Source organism: Rousettus aegyptiacus, unplaced genomic scaffold, assembly GCF_014176215.1.
Source record: "Rousettus aegyptiacus isolate mRouAeg1 unplaced genomic scaffold, mRouAeg1.p scaffold_m13_p_8, whole genome shotgun sequence".
In the NCBI taxonomy this organism is placed as follows: Eukaryota; Metazoa; Chordata; class Mammalia; order Chiroptera; family Pteropodidae; genus Rousettus; species Rousettus aegyptiacus.
This window is the reverse complement of record NW_023416311.1, coordinates 43,044,621-43,065,811: the sequence shown is the minus strand read 5'-3', so window position 1 is coordinate 43,065,811 and position 21,191 is coordinate 43,044,621. Positions and strand designations below refer to the sequence as shown.

The 21,191-nt window shown below is 36.9% G+C and overlaps 1 protein-coding gene across 1 annotated transcript in view; it reads left to right on the top strand.

Moving 5' to 3' along the window:
• LOC118606529 (junctophilin-2-like) overlaps window positions 1-20,733 on the top strand; it is a 42,170-nt gene extending 21,437 nt beyond the window's left edge. Inside the window, exon 2 of the mRNA XM_036225605.1 lies at window positions 20,642-20,733. Within this exon, the coding sequence (XP_036081498.1) occupies window positions 20,642-20,651 (10 nt within the window). The 3' untranslated portion in view covers window positions 20,652-20,733. The remainder of the gene's footprint in view (window positions 1-20,641) is intronic.
• The last annotated feature ends 458 nt before the right edge of the window (window positions 20,734-21,191 follow it).

The following is a 21,191-nucleotide window of genomic DNA, read 5'->3' as shown; positions in this document are numbered from 1 at the left end:
CCAGTTTCTCCTCAGTATCCCCTGTGTAACAGGTTTGAGTTGGTTGAATGTGCTGGGCTCCAGAGGGTGTAGGCAGGAAGCACCTTCATTTTCCCCTGCTTTGATCTTCAGATATCTCCTGTCAGATCTCCATTTTCAGCCTCTGGATAGTAGCTTAAGCAGATCCCATAGATTTACAGTCCCTTTCAGAGATTAAAAGGTTTTGTTTTCAAGCACAGTATCAACAAGTCCTGTGTGATAAAAATGAAAACTTTGATCTCTCCAGCGTCTCCCCACCACTATCCACAGACTAGTAGCCGAGAAGGGACATGGTCTTTTCTTTATCTTCACAATTCTCTGACTTGGCTCCTTTACTCTTCCTCTCCTGCTCACTATGCACCTTTGGTTCTTTTGGGGTTTAAGGAGATGGAAGGGAGGGGACAGGAGAGGGGAAAACAGGTGTGACCCGATGTGTGCTTTGGTAACCTGGTGTTAGTGACCTCTGCATAGAAGATGCACCAAAGCTGGCTCTTTCTTTGGGGGGAGGGGGTCCTCTGGGGACTGTACCCTCAGATACATCCATCACTTTCTGTGTTTGGACATGGGCAGTTCACTCCCCTAGACAGCTACTTACTCACAGCACCCCAGATTCTGTTTCTTTCTTAAAAATTTTTCTTCAATTACAATTGACTTTCAATATTATATTAGTTTTAGGTATATAGCATAGTGGTTAGACATTTATATAACTTACAAAGTGAACACCCCATATTCACCTGACACCATACATAGTTATTACAATATTACTGACTGTATTCCCTATGCTGAACTTTATATCCCTGTGACCATTTTTATAACTGCCAATTTGTAATTAATACCTTCACCTTTTTCTCCCATCCCTCCTAACCACTCTCCCATGTAGTAACCATCAGTTCTCTGTATCTATGAATTTGTTTCTCTTGTTTGTTTGTTTTGTTTTTCGATTCCATGTGTAAGTGAAATCATATGGTATTTGTCTTTCTCTGTCTGACTTATGTGACTTAGCATAGTAATAATACCCTCTAGGTCTATCCATGTTGTCACAAATAGCAAGATTTCATTCTTTTTTATGGCTGAGTCATTTTCTCATATCATACTTCCAGTGGAATGCCCCCCACAGGCCACTGCAACCTGGAGAATCTATTATACCTGGAGAGAGATGGGGCCAGCGCGCCCTCAGCTAAAGCTGTTCACTTTGCCCTTGCTTTAGGGGCAGATCCAGAGAACCTCTCACCTTAGATGTTTCCAGGCAGGAGTCAAACCCCAGATTCTTTAAACTCTGGGAGTTCAGGTGTCACAGTTTCCTGTGAGCTCTCTCACCAGGCTCCACTCCAGCACCATGGCTTCATGAGGACTTATGGAGCCCCCTCTCTTGGTTTCAGGTGGGAGACGGCAGCACCCTCTCTCACTTGGAGGGTGGGGGCCATACCACAGAGCTCGACACCTTTCAGACGTCCAAGAAATCCTCATTCTCCATCCTTCGCTAAAGCTAGAAGAGGCAGTAGTTTTGAGTCACCTCTTAGCAGATCCTACAGAGATGGTCTAGTGCCTCACTTTAGAATATAGAGATACTTGCCATCTAGCGTTCTCAACTTTGTGGCCTTAATTAGAATTAAGAAAAATCTTGTTTTGCTATTATGCATAATATCCCTCACTCATTAATGAATAATTTTCTTCTAGTGCCACTGCTCGATTCCAATGGATTGCCCTAAAAATCTGCTCAATCACTCCAAGATTTGAGAGGTTTTTTCGTTTGTTTGTTTTTGTTTTGCTTTTTTTAAAAATAGACTTCACCAACACTCAGATCAGTCCCTTTTCTGCAATGACTCATAGCTGGGATTCAAATAGGACCAGGCTTGTCTGTTGAACTGGTAGGGCAGGACTGCCAGAGGGTTTGCTTTGTTTTGTTGGGTTTTGTTGGTTGTAAAAGGAAAGAGACAGGATGCCCAAGTCCTAGAGGGAAGGAGAAATTGGGAAACGTGGCAGAGTCTCGGTAATGTTCCCTTGGCCAGCCACGGAAACTTGGAATTGAGGCTCTGGAGAGAATGACTGCAGGCAGACACTGAAGGAGCTTTTTTCATAAGGGACTTTGTGTGACATTGTGAGACACGAGGATGTAGGTAGTGTTGCTTCTGTGCCCAGGTAAAGGGGAGGCATCTTCTTCCAGGCCAGGTATAGATCACGGCGTGCCTTCAGGACACTGAGGACTCAGAAGACTGCAGCACCACTGGTAATTTGCGGCTTCAAGGGGTCAGAAGGCAGCACCTTTGGCTAAGACGTCAGTAAAGTCTCAGTGGATCCCTGAGTGGACCTTACTGACAGTGACTGGATACCAACGAGCCATTCCTGGCATACTCTCTGAGTGGAGTTAAACCATGTATCTCCTGTGTGCTTCAACCAGTTCCAAATCCAGGTTCTCTGGATGATATCCAGCCATCCTCCAAATATAGCTCTTCAAGTCAAATATATGAAATATGTGAAATAGTGGAGAGAGGACAGAATAACTTCAGTCACAATTCTCATTTGGGAAAGGAGAGAACACAATAGCCCCTGGACCATAGCATGTCTTATCTCCTGCAGGAAAGGAAGAGCAAAAGACTCCAGACCCCAGCAGCCCTTGGTCTACTGCCAGCCGCCCCAGCTTATGTGGGATTGGAGAGAAAATTTCTTTGCCCATTGATTTCCATGATCACCAGTTCTGCTTTCTGAGATCTCCCTTATCTAATAACCCAGCACCACTATAGAAATTAGGGCTGATCTGATGACTGTAACTCCTTTTAAAACCTCTTTCTTTTGATATGAATTCCGGAGGCTCAAGGAAGTCAATAGCCATGCTTAGGGGTTTCCTGACCATGTAACTTTTTTAAAAACTTAGTAGGTTTCAATTCCATGGGCTATTACCCAATGCCTCAAGTCCATTAGAGTCATAGACTTTGGGTATAAAAACTGGCCTTTGAATTTTTTTCTCCTACCAACAGGCGTGGGTGCCTCTGCCAGTTTTACAGTACCCCTTTGACCTCTGCCTCAGGGCAATTGTAAACGATAGACTGAGGTAGGGCAGCAACCATGAATCTGCCTCTTCTCTGCAGCCACGGCCAATCACAGTGAATGATTGTCCCTGTTGCACACGGATGAGCTGCTGTGAAGGCCTCGGGGTATCAAGCTTCTTCCAGGTTCTGTAGAATCCCAAATTTTGGCCCTTGCCTCTCTGCTTGTCCTTGCACCAACGTTAGATTGGAGAGGGAATTTGGTTTTTATTCCCAGGTATTACAGAAAATGAATCTTTAGCTAAATTATGCACTATAAATAAAGTAGGTGCTCATAATTTCAATGTATGTGCTATGTGTATATGTATATCATATTCAGAGTCAACTACATAATTTTCAGAATCCAGTACAAAATGAAAATGCAGGGCTCCTTGTTCAAAAAAGAAGAAAAACAAGAAAAAATTACTGTTAAAGGTATTAAAATGTAAAGCTTTTTCTTTTCTTTTGCTGTCTTTCAACTTGTCCTGTGTTTTAAATTTTCCATTTAATGTCATTCTAAGTAAAGAAACATTAAAATTTTTAATTATTAGCATGAATTTTATTATTCATTTTTATATTATATGATACTAATTTTAAATGCAAATGTAAGAACATTTAACTTGTATGTGGAATCACTGAAATTACACAGTTTCTGTTTTGCAGCCCATATATGCATATGCATTTTGCTCTTACCAGAACAGGAGGGACACAGCACAAAACTAACTGAACTGTTTTTATTTTGCTTCGTGATAGGTGTATGTTCTATCAACATTCTCTACCTTCAGCTTAACTGCTGAAGGAAGGAGGACAAAAAGGAAAAGGAGCTGCAAGTTGCCCTATTTTTCTTTTCCCTTCTATATCATAATTTTTCATGTAAGTAGTTGGTTAATACAGGGAAATAGAAAAGATAATAGGGCTCCTTGGTTGTTCATGTTTTTTAGAATGACATTGTCTTGTTTCTGCATTCAGAGCAAGTTTTAGCTCGAACAGAAAGCATGGCTTCCTGGGGCTGTCAATGCAATCATTTACTCAGTTGTAGATGTAACATACTTACTTTGTTCTTGCCTTGAGTTTTGCCCAATGCCCATACATAGTGACCAGAATTCTGTGCTCATGGGTATTGCACACACTATATGCAAAGGAGGCCACAAGGAATGGGGGACACACATGTTGCACATATCTCCTTTGCTCATGTGCGTGCTCTGTTGTTCCATCAGTCTTTATTTACAGTAATAAGTTCAAGATAAAATTATTAAGGATTTCAAGATGGTGGCAGCAGAGCATTAAACCAAACATGGGACCCTTCTAAGCACTGGGCCTCTGTGACTCCAGGTCCATGCCTGTGAAGTCGGCCCTGCTCATGTCATATGGTAGCCACTGTTATAAGTGCTTTTCATATTTTAATACATTTAACCCTCTCAACATGGTGCACAACTCATATTTTGTCTATATAATATTCTCTGACTAACAACTATATGGCCAGGATTTACCTGTGTGTGTTTTATGAAACTGTAATATCAAAATGTTATTATAGCATATCTATTCTGTGTGTTTTGGAGTAAAGTCATGATGACAGCAAAAACAACAAAAGGAATCTTTGTCAAAAAATGGTATAACTTTTAAAGAGCTCTTATGGTAAAAAATTGCCAACCAAATAGTCATTATATGAGATTAGTCTATAGTAACTGGGCTAAATATTTTGTTCAGTAATAATCAGGAAACCAGGTTTAATCTATCATTTTGCTCTATCATAATTAGGATGCAGAATTTATCCTCATGGTCAGAAGATGACTGCTCCAACTTAAGGCATCATGTTTATATTCTAGGGAGAAAAGACAGTAATCCATCCTTAGAGACTTCTTTCAGTGTTTTAGTATCCCCCAACTATGTTAATTATAACTGCAAGGGAGTCTGGAAAGGTGTGTATTTTAGCTTTTCAGTCTCTTTAGTAGAGAAGGGCAAGGGGAAGGGGTTTATAAAAGGTTCTTGGATAGGCCATCCATAATGTCCATCATAGTCTGCTCCTTTGGCTATGCAATGTTTATACGTTTCTTTATTTTCATGTACTTAAATTCATGCGGGATATGTTTACTTCTTCTCCTAAGTAGTACAACTCTAGTTACTGCATCCAGATCAAAGCTTAATATCCCTGTGATATACAGTTCTCTTCAACAATTCTGGCTGTGGTTCTATGTGCCCTGGCAAACTTAATTTTAAAAGTAATCTCCAAATCGACCAGTATACAATGGTGGGGCAAGAAAGAAGATAGCTACAGTAAAAACTCCCATTTGGATCAGTGTGGATAGGAAACACACTGCCCATATTGCATCCTGCCAGATAGTAAGAATGAGGCTCTTCCACTGAGGCAATGGAGCTTCTCTCCTCAGACCCCGGCTCTAGGGAAATCCTCTCTGTTAATTTCCTTTTCCTCCTGGTTATATATCTTGAAGAAGACATTCCCTGTTAACTGCCTCTCGTGGCAACATCTGACATGAGCATTTAGCAGGATGCTCTTTCTAAGGCTCCTCAGCTTTTGCACCATCTTTCCATAAGTTTGAATTCAGTCTTACAGGCCAGTTAGTGACAAATTGTCAACCAGTCTTGAGTTTGTTTTTGTTACATGTTTTGTATTGTTGTTGTTGTTGTTGCAATACAATTCCACCTTAAACTATCAAGTGTTATGTGTTGGTTTTCTCACAGTTGCCCCAGCAGAACTTCTACTCATCTCAGCCCTGCTCGGTGCTCTGGGAAGCTGACCTAAATGTATAGCCTTGATGATTCTCTTATTCTCTGGCTTTCTGTTGAGTTTGGCCAATGGGGGGAAGTAGGAGGTCACAGGGAATGAGAAGAAGGAGATATAGGTATCTTTGATCCCGGATATCTTTTTACTGGGTTGCCGTGGGCCTCCCAAAGGTCCCGGCGCCTGTGAAGTGGTCCTCTCTGAGTTCTGATAACTGCTCCCTCCCCTTTCCTTTCACGTCAAGAGTGGTAATGGCTCCCTGTTATTACTCATCCTGGGGTGCCGCACTACCGTTCGTGACTTCTTTATACTCTCCCCACAGTTTTGTCAATAGTCCCTTTTAAAAACTCTCCTCAAATTACCCAAATCCAGTGTGCTATCCATTTCCTGCCAGTATTCTGCTTTAATTTTCAGTTTATTAGCTTCTGGTCAAATATGTATGTAAGCGTGTATGTTCCATAAGATTGCATAGTTCATAAAAAGTTACATGAAATACTTGAGAAACTTTAAATTTATTTTGTACAATGGATGGAAAACTAAATCAATTGTGGGTTATCATTATTGTACAGCTTAATCTATTATTTATACAGTTAAAGGTTATATAAATGTTTGAAAGTAATAGAATAAGAATGCAATGAGGTGAATGATATACCATTTAAATTCATGGGCGGTTTCAGAAATTAGTGAAGGCTCGGTGTACTATTATTATTTTCACTTTACGATTGGGGAGAATAAAGTCCAGAGGGGTTAATTGACTCATTCATGGTCAAACAACTAATAAACAGCAGAGCTGAGATTTGAGCTTAAGAAATCTGGCTCCAAAGCCTAGGCTCTTAACTTCACCCACTCATTCTCAGTGCCGTACCTGGAAATAGTTGGACCTCAAGGGTCAGACATAGCACATACATTGGGAACCTCAGATCCTAAATTTTGAAGTAACATGATGTTCTATAATTTCTCACAGTTAACTAAAGAGACTATTTTGGAGCTAGGAAGCAAATTTGGGTCTTTTGAAAAACCACAGGATTCTATGACTTAGAAAGTAGCCGCCACGTACAGGTTGAGTTAGCTTCCCCTTTCTCTGTATTTCCATAGCACTATGAACACATCCCTGTTATAGCTTTAATTATAGTGTTGTAATTGTTTTTATGTGTCTGTTGTCTGGTCTATAAGCTCTCCAAATTAAAATATATATATATATATATGTCTTATGCATCCTCATTAATGCTCTATAATATAGGACATTTAATGAAGGAAAAATTAATGTCTAATCTCTAAATATCCATCTAATCATGTCTTAATTTAGCAATCCATATAGGTAGCCACAGCATAGGTGAACTTCTGTTGGGTTTTTGTCATTAGCCATTACATATTTTAGGACCTAATTAGTATTTTTACTCTTATTACTGTTGAGACAAATATTAAGATTTAATATAGACATATAAAAAAAGCTATAAGCTAAGCAACAAAATATTAAAATTACAACAAACTACAAAAAGAAAATCTGGTTCCCAAATTGAGCTTTAGAAATATGAAATCAAAAGAAAATAGCTATATAATTAGTTATGCCCTTAAAAAGTTCTGATTTATATCCAGCTCACTTAGCCCCTTTCAGGGTCTGCACCCAGACGGTCATTTAATTTGGAAGCTGCTGAGACACAACAGTGAGAGAGAACAGAGAAATTCCTACTCAGCTGCTCTCAGCTCCAGGTTGGAAAATTGATTTTATATAAACTTTCCTGCTGCATTATTCTATGTGATGACTTTCTCCTCTGCTTATTGAGAGATTTACCCTATCTCATTTTCCCTCCCTTCAGCATTTCAGTGGGGTAAGGGGAGCAGTAGAAGATGGGTTTGTCTGGGCATGGTTATTGTGACCACGCTGTGTTGCTTTATTTCCTATATCTTATTCTTGAAAGAAATGGCCTGGATGTTAGGCCGTGCTAAAATTACACGTCTCCCCAAATTCCCTATGTCAGGCTTGACAAATGAGCTTAAGTCACATGCTTATATGGATCTGTCCTAGGCACAGAGGAGCATTCATTCAACAATATTTATTCACTCTGCAAATGCTGTCTGAATGCCTACTTTGTGCCAAAAACCATGGCAGATAAGATTAGCAAGATAGTCCCTACACTCCGTAGTTTAAAATCTATTAGGGAGCAAAGATGATCTTAATTGAAACAAACAATAAATAATAGAAGAGTATACATGATAACTTTTTTAATTAAACTTTTTATTTTGAAATAATCATAGGTTTATTTGATTTGCTAGAAACACTCTTTCCCCAGTTTTCTCTCAATGGTAATATCTTATAAAACCATAGTATGACGTCACAACCAGGACATTGACACTGATGCAGTCAAGATACCAAACATTTCTCTGAACACAAGAACCCCTCAAGTTACTCTTTATAGACGTACTCATTTTGTTACTAGTACCACCCCCTCCTTAACCTCTGGCAACCACTGATCTGTAATTCAGTTCTATAAATATGTCATTTCAATGGAATCATATAATATGTAACAATTTGGGATTGGCATTTTTCACTCAGTGTAATTCTTCCAAGTTGTTGTGTGTACCAAGAGTTTGTTCTTTTAATTGCTGAATAGTATTCCATAGTATGGATTACCACATTTTGTTTAAAAGTTCACCTGTTGAAAGGCATTTGGGTTCTTTCCAGTTTGGGATTATTATGTATAAAGTTTCTATAAACGTTCATGTGCAAGGTTTTTTGTTTTTTGTTTTTTGTTTTTTGTTTTTGGTAAACAGTCTTCTTATTTCTCTGGCATAAAGACCCAAGAAGTTGTTTAGCTATATGGTAGCTGCACATTTAGTTTCTTTAAAAAACTGCCGAATTGTTTTTCAGAGTAGATGCACCATTTTACATTCTTATCAACAATGTATGAGTGAAATTTTCCTACATCCTCACCAGCATTTTGTGTTGTCACTATTTTTTATGTTAGTCATTCTAATAGGTGTGTAGTGATATCTCATTATAATTTTAATTTGTACTTCTCTGATCGCTAATAAAGTTGAACATCTTTGAATGTGCTTATTTGCCACCAGTATATTATTTGGTGAAAATTCTTTCCATGTTTTTGCTGATGTTCTAAATGGACCATTCGCTTCTTTCCTTTTGAGTTTTGAGAATTCTTTTCATATTCTAGATACTAGTGCTTTTGTTCAGATATGCGGTTTGCAAATATTTTCTCTCAGCCTGTAGCTTGTCTTTCATCTTCTTACCTGGGTCTTTCACAGAGTAAAACTTTTAATTTTGATTTTAATTTATTTTTTATTTTGTATAGGTCATGCTTTTGGTGTCAAGTCTAAGAACTCTTTGCCAAGTCCTAAATGCCAAAGATTTTCTCCTTATATTTTTTATAGTTTTACATTTTAAATTTAAGTTCATTAACCATTGTGAGTTACTTTTTGTATAAGGCATGAGATTTATGTGAAGTCTCTTTAATTCTTTCTTTGTTGCTTTATTTTATTTTATTTTGCCTATGGATGTTCAGTTTCTCCAGCACAATTTGTTGGAAAGACTTTCTTCCATTGAATTGCTTATACACCTTTTGCAAGAAACAGTTGGGCATATTTGTGTAGGTGTATTTCTGATTTCTCTATTCTGTTCTATTCACTTATATATTTATCCCACTTCCAATAGCTTTGGTTACTGTAGTGATATAGTAAGTCTTGATATTGGTTAAATGTTCTCACTTTATTTTTCTTTTTCAAAATTGTTTTAGCTATTTTTGTTTTTTTTTACCTGTCCATATAAATTTTGGAATAATTTGTTCTTTTCTACAAAAAATCCTGCTGGGATTTTGATAGGAATTATGTTACACTTGTATATCTATCTATAGGAGAGAATTGACATCTTTATTATGTTGAGTCTTCTAATCAGTAAACATGCCATGTCTCTCTATACATGTTTTGCTATATTTACATCTAAGCAGTTATTTTGTTGTTTTTGAGAATTGTAAATGGTATTGCATTTTTAATTTCGATTTTCACAAGTTTGCAGGAATGGTTGCATTATTGCTGAGTAATGCTAAAAGTCCTGGCTCTCTTCTAGGCCTCCTCTGAGACCACTCCAGGGAAAGGGAAGGGATGAAAGCCTAGGCTCCCTAAATGGCCTCTTCTGACACCACCCTACTTGGAGTGTTGGGTACCTCATTACAGTCTCACACGTGTAGAAGTCTAGGCTCCCCATTTGGTCTTTTCTGGCATGGGTGGTCATGAAGCCACAGTGTATTCTATAGTATTTGGCTGGAGTAGAGCTGTTATTGTCTAAAAGTTTTTTGTCTCGCCAGGTTTCCCCTTTCTTGTCCTTTGGATAGATATAGGCCTTTGTTGATTTTTTTTTTTTTTTTTTTTTTTTTGGTCTACCCATTTGGCATTTTTGAATTGATTGCTTCTTCAACGCCAAGTTTGGAATATATGAGACAAAAAGCAAACCCAGGAACCTCATCGCTGTGTCATTCTTTGTGTCCTTAAATTCTTAGCTATTCTGCCTTTTTCTAATTTTCAGTCTGTTTATCCTTGATATATGTATGTATGTATGTATGTATGTATGTATTTTAACATACGTGTGTGTGTGTGTGTGTGTGTGTGTATTTTTTATCCGGGGGCTTAGTAGTACTTGGCAGGAGGAATATGAAAAAACATATCCAGTCCATCTCCCTGGACACAAAAGTAACATCTTCAAGATAGATAAAATGTTGTCCACACAGGAACAGTTTGGGTCAATGAGGACTGACATGGTGGAAACAGGTTTGAATCTAACTTTCAAAAGTGGTAAAGGAGGAGAATAAGAAAGAAGGAGAGAGAGAAGAAAAGAAGCCACTTCTAAGAGGAAATGGGATTGGGAATGAATCTTTAAACCTGTGAGAAGAATAGGCATGACTAGTATGGATAATTCATATTGGAATAGAGTGGAGATGATAATAAGAGAATATTCTATTTGTTTGGTACCTAATACCATTCAGCTAAGAACTTGAAATATATTGTTTTATATACTCCTCATAGTTCTTTGAAGTAATTACTTACATTTGTATTTTATAAATAAGGAAATTAAAGTTCATAGAAATAATATAATTATTATTATATTACATAATATAATAGGTCACATATTTAGTAAATAGTGAAGCCTGGATTGAACTCAGGTCTTTTTGATACTATAGACTGTTGATAACCAAGAGATCTTACTATATTGTACATTGTAAACACACACACACACACACACACACACACACACAGGGTCTTTGAAGATGTAATCAAGTTAAGATGAGGTAATACTGGATTAGGGTGGGCCTTAACTCCAGTAAAGAAGAGGGAAATAGAGATGCCAGGCAGAAGGCCATGTGAAAAGGGAGGCAGAGATTCCAGTGGTGCATCTATAAGCCAAGGAGTGCTAAGCACTGCTAGCAACCACCAGAATTTAGAAGAGGCAAGGAAGGAGACTTCCCAGGATCCTTTAGAGGGACCATATCCTTTGGTTTTAAACTCTGGCCTCCAGAACTGTGGGAGAATAAATTTCTGTTGTTTTAAGCCACACGGTTTGTGGCAACTTGTTACGGCAGCCCCAGGAAACTAATACAGAAAACAAGTTCACTGAGCAGTGTGAAAAATGAGAGAAGATCCAAAAATTGAGACAAAACTAAGACCTAAGAATTAGGTAGAAATGTCCAGAGCAGGTTTAGGTAGAAGTGATGACTCTTCTTGGTAGAGAAATAGAACTGTAGTGATACAGGACAAGACTAATGAAGAGAAAGAGCCCTTTTGAAGATATGTGTTTTGTGGCCATTAGGTTAAAATGTAGGGGAAAATGTAAGAGAAAAATGTAGGGAATCAAGATGACTGATATAGGAGACATCAACAAGAATGAAGATGGAAAAGGAGGATCTAATTTAGGCAAACGAGACTCTAAAATCCAAACTAAAAATTCCTATAATGTGCTGCTTCTCGGGGTGTTAGAAGTGGGAAAAAAAACTCAGAAATAATGTAGACCACTCATTCAACACCAGTCCTGTGCCAGTACCAATTTGAATCCCACTTTTTACTTTGTGTTTGAAGATATCATTTTATAGATGAGGAAACCGAGATCCAGAGAGATTGCTTTTGTGACTTAGGCTTTTTTGAACTGAAGGTGTCTTCTGTAACTGTGGCAAGTGATGCCTAACATTAAAGCCTATTTATTAAATACCTGAGAAAGAGCAGACATGACCCATTGAAATAGTGGTCATCTATCTCAGGGTATATTTTTGGTCTCCTAAGACTGACTGACCTATCCCTCCACCTTTTTTTTTCCTTTCTTTCTCTCTCTTTAGGTTTTTTTTTTTTTTTTTTTTTATCCAGGAGGACAGAATATTCTTCCCCAATACAAATCTACAATGACTGAGTGTCTGACATATCAGATGCTAAAAGAGATCTTGCTAAAAACAGCTTAAAGTTGGAGGCTATTATCTCAATCTTGTGTCAGTCAAGGTGTCCTTGATTTTGCTTTAAATTTCAGTTTCTGTGATTGGAGTTCTTGAAGAAGGAAAGGGGGAAAAATAAAGAATAGGCTCCTGGGAAGTATGCTCAGGCTGCCCATCTGCCAGAGAAGGCTGCCAGCTTTCTGCATCCCTGTGGGTACAACAGTATAAGGCTCTGAGACCTTGAGTAAGGGTAAGGAAGTACCAATGGATGGTTTTCTAAGACCACTCCTTAAACGGGTTCAGTGGAGGACAGAAATCTCTACATATACCAAAGAACTGCCTCAAGAAGTATCAAAAATTCTGTTAAGTACACATGCCAGAAACAAAGGCAATATTCTATTCTAAAACTTTTTGTTTTTTTTTTTGGTATGTAAGGTGTACAAATTAGAAGATAACAGAGGGAATTATCAAGGCCACTCATTCAACACCAGTCCTGTGTCAAATACATTGTTCTCGACTTACGCTTTTTTGGATGTCTCAAGATTAAAACCAATTTTAATCCCATTTTTTACTTTGTGTTTGAAGATATTGTTCAAGTATTTAGAATGTTAATTTACTGAGACGTAAGTTAGAGTGGAAAAATAAAAACAATGATTATTTTTATTGAAAATTACCAGTAACTATTTCAATGATTAAGTGGAAAAGATAGAAACAAGAAATCTGTCTTATTAACAAACTTTACTGTCTCTTAAGTAAAAGCAGAATGAAACACGTTCGAACATCTGACAGGACCTAGCAACACCTGAATACATTTTACTGACCCAGAAGGCAGCTGCCACATTCATCACAGCCAGAATCCTTAATATAATAGAAGGTGATTTATGGTTACCAGTTAGAAATAGGTCATGAAATATTGGAACAGTAAGGCCATTCAGGGGAAACCAAAATTGACCAGTAGATTTACAATACCTACTACAATTAACTTTCCATATATACCTACAAGGAAACGACTAATGTTCGTCATTTAAATGAAGGACTAAATTATATTTAATGTGGTTTATTTTCCAGTACCTTGCTTGATTTGTCCTAGCCCATACAATCTTAGCATTTGTCATACATTTTACAGAAAGTACTAATTCATTTTTTGTTGAGAAAAAATTTAAATGCACACTAGCCTGAAGCCGAAGAGGCTAATCGGTTTTACAGATCAACATAGCACTTTGTAAAGCTAAATAGCGTGCTCCTCCACAGCTGAATTGTATCAGATCCTATAACAGGAGAAACAGAACATTGATGACCTTCTACTCACTTCATCTAAGCTTTAGGCAAATCAGTCCAGTGAGGATCTATGATTCTTCATAATGAAGAGAAGTCAAGCGTATACAAAATGGAATGCATATCTCAAATTCAAGAACATGCCTCTGGCATTTCATCCACTAAATTATCCCAAGAGTCTTTCTTTGCTCTTTTAAGTAGATGCTTTTGGGACACATCAATATGATTTGTGGTTACTTAAAGTAATTCAGGAAATGCCAGAAAGTGCCCTGATTACCTGTAGATATTTTTCTTGCCTCTGAAGTGAGGGAGATTATATCCACCAAAATAAATTTCATCAGATAAATGAGACCCTTCTCTACTGCTGTGTTCTGTGGCCCCAAAACCATGTGCCTGGGCCCTGGTTTTGTGCCTACATCACTCTAACTTTGGTATCGACTTACCTGCACTGTTTCTCACTAGATCACAACTCTGGAAAAGCAGTGGGTGCTGGCAGCCTGCCTTCAAGGACCAGTGGTTATTTGGGACATGAATGTCCTAGGATGTCTAAAGCTATCAGACTAGTGCTCAGAGTATGATCCTGTTTCCAGAATATTAGGGCCCTCCCTCTGACCCTGGTTCAAGGGAGACTCCATTCCCCCCAAAAAGAGTGCATGACAGCTGTGTTGATTAAAGCAGTAAGTCCCAGACCTCTAGCCCATCAGCTCCAGGAGGTCGCCTACTTTCTGTGCTACCATGGATCCCTGTGTATGGCTTTTAGATAGCACCTATTTGTTTGTTTTGTTGATGCATAATTGGTATATTATGAATTTCATATATTTAAACTATAAAATTTGATCAATTTTGTCTGATATATCTGTGAAACTGTCATCATAATCAAGACCATAAACATATTCATCACGTCATGCCCCATCTCCCTCCACAGGCAACAACTGATCTGCTTTCTGTCACTATAGATTAGTCTGCATTTTCTAGAATTCTATACAAATGAAATTCTACAGTAAGTACTCTTTTTTGTCTGGCCTCTTTTACTCGGCGTAACTATTTTGAGATTTATTCTCATTGTAGTATGTATCAATAGTTCATTTCTTTTTTTTCTGAGTAGTAGTCCATTGTATGGATGTACCACAATTTGTTTATACATTCACCTGTTGATAAACATTGGGGTTCTTCCTAGTTTGGAACTATATGCTTTGACTATTCATGTATAACTTTTTTTATGGATATATGCTTTTCTTTCTTTTGGGTAAATACCTAGGAGTAGCGTGGCTGGATCATATGCAGTAAATATTAAGATTTTAAGAAACTGTCACTATTTTCTATAGTGATTAAACCATTTTACATTCCTACCATCAGGATATACGAGTTCCAATTCCTTCACATCCTTGCCAGCATTTGATATCATTAGTGTGTTCATTCCTAATGCTGCTGAAACAAATTACTATGAACTTGGTGACTTAACAGAAATTTATTCTCTCACAGTTCTAGAAGCCAGAAGTCCAAAATTGGTATCTTTGGGCTGAAATCAGGTGTCAGTGGGGCCACACTCCCTCTGGAGACTCTAAGGAGAATTTGTTCCTTGCCTCTTCCAGCTTCTGGTGCTTGTTGGCTACATCATTCTAATCTCTACTTCTGTGGTTACATTGCCTCCTCTTCTGTGAAATTTATCTCTACTTCTGTCTTATAAAAACACTTGTGATTGCAGTTGGGTCCACCTGAGTAATCACCTCATCTCAAGATCCTTAAGTTAGTCACATCACAAAAGACACACACACACACACACACACACACACACACATGCACGCACACACACACACTCTTATTATTTGGCTAGGGGGTGCATATAATGTTAGCAGTTTCAGGTTCTATGAATTAGGATGTGGATATCTTTGGGCAGAGAGCATTTTTCAGGCTAATACAGCCAGTCTTATTAATATTAGAACTTCTAACAGGTTTGTAGTGGTATCACATTATGGTTTTAATTTGCATTTCTCTAATGGCTAGTGACGTTGAGTATCTTTTCATATGCTTATTTATATCTGTATCTCTTCTTTGATGAAGTATATGTTCAAATCTTTGCTGATTTTTTAATTAAATTGTTCATTTTTATTTTTGAGTTTTTAGAGTTCTTTATATATCCTGCATACAAATTCTTGATCAGATATATAATTTATATCATTTCTTTCAGGTCGTGGCTTGTTTTTCATTCTCTTAACAATGCTTTCTTTGACAGCATTTCTTTTCATTTTTTATATAGTATTTCTTGATTTGTATCATAATTCATCCTTTTTAGACTTTTTGACTGAGTCATTTAAGGCATGGGCTATAAATTATTCCTTCTATGTCCTCAGCACCCAGTACAATGCCTAATACATAGGAGATCATCATTGATTTTTTTTCTCCTCCCTTTCCTGCTCTTGCTTTTCATAGGGTTATATTTAAAAAGCACAATTTCTTATATTATTAACATAATTCAGTGTGGCCTAAATAGTGAGTAGCTTATTTTATTTTTATTGAGATATAATTCACAAGCCATAAAATTCACCCTTTTAAAGTGTATAGTTCAGTGATTATTAGTATATTTATAAGATTATGCAACCATCACCTCTGTGTAATTCCAGAACATTTTTATCACCCCAGAAGGAAACCCCATTCCCATTAAAGTCATGCCGCATTTTTCTTTCCCCACTACAGACCCGAGGAAACACCAATCTACTTCCTGTCTTTACGGTGTTGCTAGTTTCAGACATTTCATATAAATAGAATCCCATGATTTGCCATCTGCAATTGGGGGACCAGGGAGAGCCAGTGGTATAGTTTTGTCTGAACACAAAAGCCTGAGAACCAGGGGAGTCAACGGTGCATTTCCTAATCAAGGGCAGGAGGAGACCGATGTTTTAGCTCATACTGTCAGGCAGAAAAGCAGATTCTTCTTTCACCTTCTTGTTCATTTCAGGCCCTCAGTGGATTGGATGATGCCCACACATATTGGGGAGGGCCATCCGCTGTATTCAGTCTCCCAGTCCAAATGCTAATCTCACCCAGGAACACTCTCATGGACACATCCAGAAATAAGTGTCTATCCAAATATCCTGGAACTCCATGATCCAGTCAAGCTGACACGTAAAATTAACCAACATAAAAATTATCTATGTTATATCATATATTACTACTTCATTCCTTTTTATGATTAAATAATATTTCATTGTATGACTATACTACATTTTGTTTATTCATTCATCAGTTGATGGACATTTGGGTTGTTTCAACTTTTTGGCTACTGTGTATAATGACGCTATGAATATTCATGTAAAATTTTTTGCTTTAATATGTTTTTAATTCTCTTGGTTATAGATCTGGAAGTGGAGTTTTCGGGTCATATAGTAATGCTATATTAAACATTCTAAGGAACTTCCAACTGTTTTCCAAAGCAGCTGAACCATTTAACATTGCTATCAGCAATGTATAAGGGTATCAATTTCTTCACATCCCCTCCAACATTTATTACCTATCTTTTTTATAATGGGCATCCTAATGTGTATGAAATGGTTTTGATTTGAACTTTCCTAATGACTAATGATATTGAGCTTATTTTCATGTGTTTATAGGTCCATAGCTGATTTAAAGTCTTTATCCAGTGATTTTAACATCTGGTCTTCCCTAGGGACAGTTCTCATTAATTGCTATTTTGTTTTCCCTAGTTATGGGCCATACTTTCTTGTTTCCTTGCACACCTTATAAATTTTTTTTTTGTTAAAACTAAACATTTAAATAATAAATTGTGACAACTATAGAAATCAGATTTTCCCTTCCCAGGATGTATTGTTGTTGCCTTTTGTTGTTACTTGTTTGTTTGTTTTAGCAACTTTCCTAAATGATTATGTCTGTGTTCTTTGTCATGTGTGCCTACAAAGTCTCTGCTCAGTTAGTTTAGTGGTCAGGCAATGATTGGACAGTGGTTTTCTTAAATGCCAAGAACCAGTTGGTCTCCCAGTCTTTGCCAAGGGGCCCTATGTGTGTATTGAGTCACGTCTTTAATACTCAGTCAGGAAATTAACAATTTTGCCTTAGCCTTCACTTGTCACTTGCACAGACACTCAGGGTCATCCAGAGATAAGAGCTTATGGCTTTCTCAGTCTTCGCTTACTGTGCACGCACAGAGTCCAGGGCATACACCGCTCTGTGCCTGCACTTGGCCTTCTAAATTCATAGGAATGTGTCAGAGCTTTTCAAGGTCCCTATGGATATAGTATTCCCTATCTTTTTCTTTTAAGCTTTTGGTTAGCCTATTGTTTATCCTAACTTGCTCAATTACCTCAAGCAGCCACAAATTTAAACAATTGACACAAAGTGTTTTGACAAACACCCCTGAGGAAAATGTTTTTCCCACTAGATGAGCTTTATTCTGAGTCATGTCAAATAAAGACAGCTTCGCAAGTATGGTCAGTCTTCTAGGGAACCACCAGACAAATCAAATGATGGCAATTCTCTGGGAATGAGGCTTTGAAGGAGGTCCAGCTTCATTCTGCAACCTCCAGTGGCTGCCGGATTGCCAGTTTTCAATGTGATTGCAAGCTATTGGTTTTCAAGGCTACCATGGAACTAGAGAGGGAAGATGGGAATTGCTAAGTTAAAATGCCACAAATCTCACTGTTTTTACTGAGATTCAGCCATTTTTCTTGAATAAACACTCCCCAGATTGCTGGAAGCCTTTGGTTAATATCTAAAGTTCTGGAACAGTTGATTCTGATGGATTTTGCCAGTTTTTTTATTGTTTATATGAAAAATTTTTGGTGATCTTTACTTTGACATTTTCTCTCACTCTGTAGTTTATTTAAGGTGACATATTTTGTCATTCAAATGGTGTGCCCAATTACTATATTTTTGCATAGCTAACTCCTACCCATCCTTAAGACTCAGCTCAAGAGTCACTTCCTTGAGCAATGGACATTTTCTGCAAATTAAATCTGACACAGAGCTGGTTAATTAAATGAAGTGCTATCTCAGTTTCTCTTGTTCAATGAGTGAATGAAGAGAACTGGATTCATGCCAGATCGGCATTCACTTTTCCCAGTTCCCTTCACTTCCTCCCCACAACAGCCCTTGAAGCACTGTCTTTGGAAGCCTGAGGCTCTACAGGTCATAGCATGAAACTTCAAGATAGAAGAATGTTTGTGAAGATTTTAAAAAGCAGATTTAAGCAGTAGGCAGTCAGTTGAGCTGAATAGCATATAGATCTCTTCTAACCAGAAATTATGTGTTCTTTTGAATGAAAAAGATGGACAATTACCCCAATGATTTACTAACAAGACTATAATGCTTTTTAGAAAATTATAGAAATATGTAAATTACTGATACATGCTTCCTCAAATAATATTAGAAATATGAATTCAAGAAAAGTTTTCTTAATCTATTATGAAGATTCTCGTGGAGAACTGTTGGCTAAATGAATTTTGAAGACCATTGGCACAGGTATATTGATACTACCATTGTTTTGGATCACATCTTAGTTTTTCAAATTTAGACAATTAGTATGAATCAACCTGAACATCCCCTGGAGCATGTAAGTCCTTTTTTAGAGACCATAGTATGATTTTTTAAGTGGACTGTAATGTTATTTATAAGTGAATTTATACCATTTTTAATAGACAGAATTTTTTTAATTGGACATTAATTGATTTTATATAACTTATGTGACATAACACATTCATAGACCGATATAACATGTTAAGGAGAGAAAAACTCTTAAAGTAATACCAATAAGTAGTTGTTGATTATGGTGCTGCTGATATTTCAAACAGCTCTATTCATATACTGTTTAGATAAAAGGAAAAATGTAGACTTATGGGATTATTATGAGAGACACATTTATATCTAAAGTTCTAAAGTAAAGAAAAAAGAAATTAAAACTAACCAATTATCTGATGAAGTTTGTCATTAAAGAAATCTAGCCTAGGTGACTCGAGAGAGAATAAAATGCTTTTCTAATAAGGAATATTTTTGCTTGAGTAAATTCAAACAATTTCATTGACATTTTAATTAGCATTAATCCATAAAATCATTTAAGTAGGAAGTTTTTAAATTAGAACTTCTAACTGAAGCATTCAAGGAAAAAAATACATTCCAAAGCAAAAATGAAAATTGGTTGCATGACCATTTTTTAAATAATTTTATGTTTCAAAATAGTTTAAGACTCACAAGAAATCACAAAAATAGTTCAGAGGTTCCCATATACCCTTCACCCAGCTTCATCCAGTGTTAATATCTTACATAGCCACTATACATGTCAAAACTAGAGCTGCATAACTCTTAACTCCTTATCCATGTTGAGCATATAAATGTATCAGGTGTCTGGAGATCAAAATAAAGGATTTTTGAAGGGTGATAGTCCTTTGGAAAGAACTCTCGAGTGTGCTATAGGTCCCCATAAGGTTTCATCAAGAAGCAACCACAGATTTGTAACAAATGAATATTTTCTATTCTTTCCAAGAAGCCCCGACTGTCTGAAAAACTACAGGAGGAAAAAAGCACTTAAGATAACCATATAGGTTTTCTGTTGTTTATTTCCTTAAAGCTTTTACCATTCTGTAATTCAAGGAGAGTTTTCAACAAGAAGAAATTATTGTTTCCAACTAAGTAAGATACAAGACATTAAAGGCAAAATTTCTTTCTCTTTAAATCTCTTATGAGTACATCTCTAATTTTATTTTTACTTTTGTAGCTCTCTTAATTTCATTTTAGCAAAATTATCATTGAAATCTACTTGAGAGAGAATAGGAATTACAGTAATATATCCAGTGTGGTTTTATCTGAATATACCAAATGCCTGCAGGTCTTTATTCTGGGAAGTCATGCTTTGTCAGTAAGTTCTCCTTTGTACCTCACCTCGCGTGATCCATCTCCTACCAACTCTGCATTACCCACATCCTCCCCATTTAGCTGAACCTCTTCTTTTAATTTATTTTTTCAGGTTTGGATTATTTCTAGGACTTTTGTAACACTTCTGATCTTAGACTTGGTCTATGGAAAATGGGCATGCTTAATTCAAAATTCGATACATTTACCTCATTGCTTTTGGAAAAAAAATTAATCACTTTTTTCTTATGTTAATGTTGTTGATTTTGTTTTCAATTCATCTCTGTATTTTCTACTTTGCCTCACAGAGTGTCTTGAACATAATCGGAACTCAATGAATGTCTACTGAATGGATGAATTCCTTCCATGAAGAAAAGAGCCGAAAGGATGACTAGCGAAGGTAATAAGCCAAATAATTACAAATCAGTTTTTCTTTAATATTTGGAAATTTATACAGATAATTACTTTAATATATTACATTGCTCGTGCGCATGTGTGGAACCCAGTATTTGTATATACATACAGCCTTACAAAAAGTAGATAACCCCAGTTGGTTAAAAAAAATCCTATTCATAGAAAATATCAAAATCAACTATTACCAGTATTATTTCTCAGAAAAAGGAAAGGAAATTGTTGGATCAGTGAGGTCACCAGATTTATACTTTTCATTGTCCATGTTTCTACGCAGTTTTAATTCTTATATGCATGTATTATTTTTCAATATTTTTTCAATTATAGAAACTAAGTAGAGGTACTGTGGTCCTGAGCTTTTGAGCTTGTATCCTTCATTGACTCCTAGTAGGGAATACAAAATCAAATGCTCCAGGGCACAGGCAGGGCATGCAAGCAAGCAATTGG